Here is a 7,198-nt window from a genome sequence, read left to right as displayed (position 1 = left end):
ACAGTCTGCTAGCTTCCCAATGAGGATAGGGTGCGAAACTGTGTCGAAGGCCTTCCTAAAGTCCAGGAAGATGACATCAGCCTTGGCTCCCGTGTCCAGGCAGTGCGTGACCTGGTCATAGAGGGCTACAAGGTTTGTCAGGCAGGATCTACCTGTGACAAACCCATGCTGGTTTCCCCTCAGCACTGTTTCCCCTGCTGGACCTGCACAAATGTGTTTTTTGATTATTTTCTCTAGCATTTTCCCAGGAATAGAAGTAAGACTGACTGGTCTAAAGTTACCCAGCTCATCGCTTCTCCCTTTCTTGAAAATGGGCACCACATTGGCCCTTCTCCAGTCCTCAGGGACCTGGCTGGAGCACCACAAGTGCTCAAACAGCTATGCCAGTGGCTCAGCTATGACACTGGCCAATTCTTTCAGCAGCCGTGGATGGAGGTCATCCGGGCCTGCTGACTTGTACCCATCTAGCTCCTCCAGAAGCTCCTTAACTATTTCAGAACTAACTGTAGGTGGACTGGTGCCATGTGGACATCCGTCAATGAGCGAAGTGGGGGAATTGGCTTGGTCGGTACATAGAAATACTGAAGCGAAGAACTCATTGAAGAGCTGTGCTTTTTTCCCCACGTCAACCACCAACTGTCCTGATTTGTCCTGCAGGGGCCCTATGTTTCTCTGAGCTTTCCTTTTGCCTGCTATATACCTGAAGAAGGACCTTTTATTGTCCTTGATTGTTGAAGCAAGCCTGAGCTCAAGCCCCGCCTTGGCCTGTCTAACTGATTCCCTGCAATAGCACGCCAGGGAGATATGTTCCTCCTTGGTGGCTGCTCCCTGCTTCCATTGCCTATACATCTCTTTCTTTGCCCCCCGACTCTCCTGGAGTTCCCTGTTCAGCCAAGGGGGCTTTTTTGCCCCCTTACCTCCCTTCCTACATAATGGGATAGACTCCTTTTGAGCCCCAAGGATCATTCCCTTGAGATACCTCCAACTCTCCTCGACCCCCATATGCTCTATGTTCTTGAGTTGCATCCCCTCACTAACTAGCCTTCTAAGCTTGCTAAAGTTGGCCCTTCTGAAGTCCAACGCCTTAGCTCCACTAGATACTTTACCCACCCTTCGCTGGATAGCGAGCGCCACCAAGTAATGGTCACTATCTCCCAGGCTACCATGAACTCGCATGTTCCCCACGAGATCATCCCCTGTTGCGCTAAGACCAGGTCAAGCAAGGTGCTACCCCTGGTGGGACTAGACACCACCTGGGTTAGGTGGAGGTCCGGCACACAGTGTAAGAACCTCCATGAGTGGCTTGTTCTGGCTGTCTGCTCCTCCCAGCAGATATCTGGATAGTTTAGATCTCCCATGACCACCGCCTCCCTCGCCTGTGTGGCATCTGCCAGCTGCCCAGAGAATACATCGTCTAGCTCTTGATCCTGATGAGGAGGCCTGTAGTAAAAACCCACAACCAAGTCCTTTTCCCCGGCCCCCCTTGGATCCTGACCCACAATGCCTCGGTGTTCCCCTCTTCCACTCCCGCCTTAATGGTGCAAGATGTATACTGCTCCTTAACATAGAGTGCTCCCCCCACCTTTTCTCCCCACTCTGTGACACCTATACAACCTATACCCCTCAATGCCTACCACCCAGTCATGTGTAGAATCCCACCATGCCTCACTTAGTCTGACTAGGTCGTACTGGGTGCTAGCAAGCAAGAGTGCGAGCCCCTCTTGCTTGTTCCCCATACTCCTGGCGTTTGTATAAAGACTTGGGCAACGTACTTTTTATTAATTCATCTATTTTATCCCATTTTCTGTTTACCTCCAGGAATTTTACTATTCTTTCCTTCAAAATTCCATGAATCCCACCATGCCTCACTTAGTCTGACTAGGTCGTACTGGGTGCTAGCAAGCAAGAGTGCGAGCCCCTCTTGCTTGTTCCCCATACTCCTGGCGTTTGTATAAAGACTTGGGCAACGTACTTTTTATTAATTCATCTATTTTATCCCATTTTCTGTTTACCTCCAGGAATTTTACTATTCTTTCCTTCAAAATTCCATCTGGGGGTCATGATTGACCACAAGATGAACATGAGCCATCAACGTGATGCCACAGCCAGCAAAGCAAATAAAACTGTCTCTTGCATTTACTGATGCATCTCAAGCAAGACCCAAGAAGTCATCCTCCAGCTTGGCTTGGCCTTGGTGAGGCTGCAGCTGGAGTACTGCATCCTATTCTGGGCTTCACACTTTAGCAAAGACATGGAGAAGCTTGAGAGAGTCCAGAGGAGAGCCACACATATGATTACAGGTCAAGAGAGCAGGCCTTATGAGGAGAGGCTGAGAGGTATAGGACTTTTCAGCCTGGAAAAGAGAAGGCTCGGAGGGGAATGGGGGTGCGGGGGGCAGGACTTGGTGGCAGCCTAAAAGTATATAAGGGGTGTGCATCAGGAACTGGGAGAACATCTGTTCACCAGGTCACCCCAAGGGAAGACAAGGTCAAATGGTCACAAACTGCCAGAAGACCATTTTAGACAGGACACAAGGAAAAATGTCTTTACCGTCCGAGTCTCCAGAGTCTGGAATAGACTCCCCCAGAAGTGGTGCAAGCACCCACTTTGGATACCGGCAAGAAATGCCTGGATGCTTATCTTCCTAGGGTCATCTTACCCCAGCTGACTTCCTGCCCTTTGCACAGGGGGCTGGACCCAATAATCTCACAAGGTCCCTTCCAGCCCTAATGTCGATGAACATTTGTTCTGAAGCTCTGTAATTATTAGGGCCAGTTTAACAAGCCAGTAGTTATCCCGATCACAAATCTTTCTTAAATAAGGACACTACTGAAGCTTGCCTAAGTCTATCCCAATCATGCATTTGGTCTAATACCATGTATGTGCTTGCCTCTCAACACTACATTTGCTATTCTCCAGTCATTCAGTACAAACAGAGACTTAATAAACTTATTATAAATAAAAAACTTGATACCATACTTGGAATTCTAGGTTACGTTTGTATCTTGGGGTCCCCCCTCTACACATTACATGTATTATGCAATTACCTGGTTAATTACACAATTTAGACAGGCTACACGTGTGAATTAACTATCATGCCATAAAAAGGTCCATCCAGCTATAAAGTTAGAACTGTAAAATGAGTAATAACTTTATAGGTGCTTTCTATCCAGCTGTAATTTGCAAATGAGTCCCCATCAGTTAATGGGGTCTCCCAGCTCTGGGGAGTGCACCATGTGCTGCTGCAGCTGGGAGTCCTCTCAGCTAATGGGGCTCCCAATTATGACAGCACCATCCGCAGCAGCCTGTGGGGCACTGCAGCAGATGGGAATCTTGTCAGCTGCAAGAGCCTGCTACTTGCCAGTGCAGGTAGAACCCAAGATGGTGATTCCAGGCTTCTTATGCACCAGCAATAAGGCATAATAGGATTTGAAACTGGATCCCACAATCATGCCTCCTGCCATACATATGTGACGGGGCAGGAGGCACGATTGTGTGGATTGTGCATCAGATCCTATCACATCTTCCCCTGAAAGTCTAGAGGGGTCCCTAGTATTGACAGGATCAGGGGCTAATATTACAGAGGATCTCAGATATCTTCAGTTCTTTCTTTATTCTTGGTGAAACTAACACCACTGAAGTAAATAGTGAAACTTCTCAGTGGTGCCAGGATTTCAGTCCTTCATATTTATTATTTGAAATGAAAGCTCTACAGTTGAATGGCTGTTACATGTAAAGAACTGATGGATAAGAAAGAAGTGAATAACTGTAATATAATACAGTGTTCTATAATATATCACATCACTTAGAGTTTCACTATAGCACCTGTTCCTATGCATACAGTTGTAAACAGCATATTCAGTAGCCTAAATACAGTTAATGTTTCAAATCAAAACAAACAGCTACTTGAAATGTAATTTTATTAATGTTTTTCTCCAATCAGGCAAAACTTTAAAAGGTTAGTTTATCTTATGATATAATTCTGACATAAGAGTTTTTGGTTCTGATGCTACTGACAACAGGTATGATAGTATACTATGTGGTACTACTTTATATGCTGCTTGATGAAAGTCTATTTCATTTTTATAGAAGTCACACAACTAATTATTAAAATAATCAAAAAGTATTTATGATTTCATAGAAATCGAGTTTCAAATAAAAGCAGTTAATAATGGAATTAAATCTAGACTCATATTGTACTCAAATACAGGGAAAAGACGTTCCAGACTAGCACCAAAGAAAAAAGTAGCATACTAGAAACAAAAAAATTAACCCTACTTCATAAATCTGATATAAACTGATATTGTATTTTCCAGACGTAAAGTAGTACGTAAACAGTAAACATTAATCAAATTTCGAAAGTTCAAGAACCACCACAACAGCTCAAAAAGTGTCATAATAAAGCAAGATTCATGTTATATGGTATCCAAATCTTACTTCTCTTTCAGAGTATTTTTTTCTTCTGCAAGTCCTAACACACACAGATTTGTCACTTTAGAAATAATGACGTGAGCAGCATTTTCTTACGAGGCTATATCAAATAACTAAAAATGCAAACTTATCATTCAAAAAATCTCAAAACAAAACCAATGCAGAAAAGAATTATATAGGATTTTTAGCTTCAAAAACGGGGAGCAAAAGAGAAACATGGGCAAGATATTTCATACACCCTTGTTTAAGAATGTATTTTTTTATGCTATTGATGGGATAGTACTCCTGCTTATAATAATAGGTTGCTAAGGAATTTATGTGTATGAATATCTGGATGTGACTGGTGAAAAACAGCTGGTTCACTTTTAAAATCTGACTGGAGAAGAATCCCTTAGTATACGATGTAGTACTACTTCATATGCAGTTTGGTGAAAGTCTATTTCATTTTTATAGAAGTTGCATAACTAATTATTAAAATAATCAAAAAGTATTTATGATTTCATAGAAATTGAGTTTCAAATAAAAGGAGTTAATAATGGAATTAAATCTAGACTCATATTGTAGCCAAATACAAGGAAAAGATGAGCTGGGCCTTAATTATGTATGCTTTAGGCTGCATGTTACTTTCTCATCTAATATTGTTTCCCAAATCGGACTCCTAGACTTCAGTAGGAGTTCTGCCAAAGTATGAATGAAGAACATTTAGCTCTAAATTCTCCCAAGAGCTCAATAGCACTGAAATATCTCGTTATGAGGACTGGGTACAGCCTCTCTAACTTAAGGTATTCATTGATGTCAAAGGTGCATAACTACAAAACTTTCTCTCAGCAGCACTCTCTAACAAAAGGTTACCCCCATTAAAGTTCCCGACCTAATTTCCCTTCCACACGCTTCTCTCAAGGAACAGCACACGTTGTGGGAGAAAAAGAATCGTTCAAATTAGAGTGCACAAATAACCTTATTCTATTGTTTAATGGTAGCAGAAGGCATCATTATTGCTCCTGCCCTTTTAATGTCACCAGAATTACTGAGCAACACTTACTCTTAAAACCTAGTGCTCACATTGCAGGCACTACACTTTACTCTGCAATTGATTCCCTAGTTCTTCCTCTCATTTCATTCTTAGCATCAGCAACAGGCCCTTAACCAATTCCTCCAACCGAACCCTACCTCAACTAACTTTTCCCTGTCCCCATCCTCAGCAACTAGATATGATTGAATTTTCAGGTTCCAGACAAATCCTCAAGCCATGCAAAGGTTGGGAGAGCACGGAGGATCATATATATAGAATACACATTTCCTTTGCCATGTAGCATATGCCAAATTTCTGACAAAATCTAAGTTGTAGATCCTGATCAAGGATGAATTAGTGCCTTTATACTTGCTATCCTAAAAAAATAGTATTACGGTACCTTGTTTTAACAAAAAACAAGCACTGTGTGCCTAAAAAGCTCAAATTAGAAAAGAAAAAAAAAGTTATTTAAAGCAGAATAAAAAATAGTAAGAGATCTATATTTTCCCTGTTCATTAGACTGTGTGATGTTACCTACTTACCTTATGTAAACTAAAGTAGTAGCAGTAGTTGCTATAACATTAAGAAATACCTCTTGTCCAGAGCCGACTATTGAGTTAATATCCGTTAATCAGCTTATAATGTTTCTTCCCTTCTATCATCATAGTTTGCATTTCAAATCAACCCTTGTGTATTGTGAAAGTTAGAGCAACAGCCAAAAGAACCAAAATTTAGGGTCTTAATCCTGTGCCCCTTAAAGTCAATGTTCAAAGCCAATTGCAATTTCAGGACATAATGAGTCTAGATCATGTACTATTGATCCAATGATAATGTTGCCAAAAAAACCTCAATGGGAACAGGATTTAGGTCTTATGGAATACAAAGTTGCAACCTATTAAGATTAAAGTTGGTTTCATCAGTTTTTAGGTGAATTTTATAAAGAATATCTTTACTAGTGACATACCTGGGGCAGTGCTGAATTGAGCTGTCGTTGGAGGGAGTCTCTGTCATAGATGACATCCTGAAGGCGTTGCTGTGCGAGTGACAGGCTTTCCTGCGTCTCCCGAAGTGTGTCAAGGAGACGGTCCCTTTCATCCAGCATGTTTACCATCAGCTGCTCAAAGTGAGAATCCGAGTCTGATCCACTACTCTGGGACCCCCGTTGACTCATGGGGGTGTCCTCATTTATCGTTGGCATTACTTCGCACATCATTTCTTTAAAATAAAAAAAAAAGAGGAAAAAATCTTGAGTAGGAAAAAAGGGGGGGAAATTCCAATGAGAGATTAAATCCATCACAGGAACCATTACTTTACTACTGCATTGTTTCTCATCTCAAATTTGTTTTCATTATTAGTCAGGTAATTAACTGGCAGACATAACATTTAAAAATTAATTCCCACTGTACAAATGTTGAATATGATCCTTCACTGGGTGAGGATAGATGTCTTAAAGTTAGTAACTTGATCTGAACAGCATACTTCAAAATCATATCAAAAAGTTTCTTTCCTGGCTTTTGATTCTTTTATCTCTGATATCTCTCTGATTACCTACATCATTTGTGGCTTGTCTGTGTCAATACCAATAACTGCCATTTATTGTTGGGCTTGATCCTCCTGCAGGCTTCTCTGTAGCAGACACCAGCCTGACCAGTGATCCAATTGTATGCTACTTTAATGATGCAAAGTTAATCTATTTTTCTAGCCAGTTATTCCTTCCCTCAGGGGAAACTATTCCCTGGTGATCTCCGAGTAAGA

At 41.7% G+C, this 7,198-nt stretch overlaps 1 protein-coding gene across 1 annotated transcript in view; it reads right to left on the bottom strand.

The window, feature by feature from the left end:
• PPFIA2 (PTPRF interacting protein alpha 2) overlaps positions 1–6,656 on the bottom strand; it is a gene marked incomplete at its 3' end in the record, with an annotated part of 557,753 nt that extends 551,097 nt beyond the window's left edge. The window contains exon 1 of the mRNA XM_025215735.1: positions 6,408–6,656. Within this exon, the coding sequence (XP_025071520.1) occupies positions 6,408–6,656 (249 nt within the window). The remainder of the gene's footprint in view (positions 1–6,407) is intronic.
• Positions 6,657–7,198: the final 542 nt, after the last annotated feature.

This window comes from Alligator sinensis, unplaced genomic scaffold (assembly GCF_000455745.1).
Source record: "Alligator sinensis unplaced genomic scaffold, ASM45574v1 scaffold976_2, whole genome shotgun sequence".
Taxonomy (NCBI): domain Eukaryota; kingdom Metazoa; phylum Chordata; order Crocodylia; family Alligatoridae; genus Alligator; species Alligator sinensis.
This window is presented reverse-complemented; position numbering and strand designations above follow the sequence as displayed.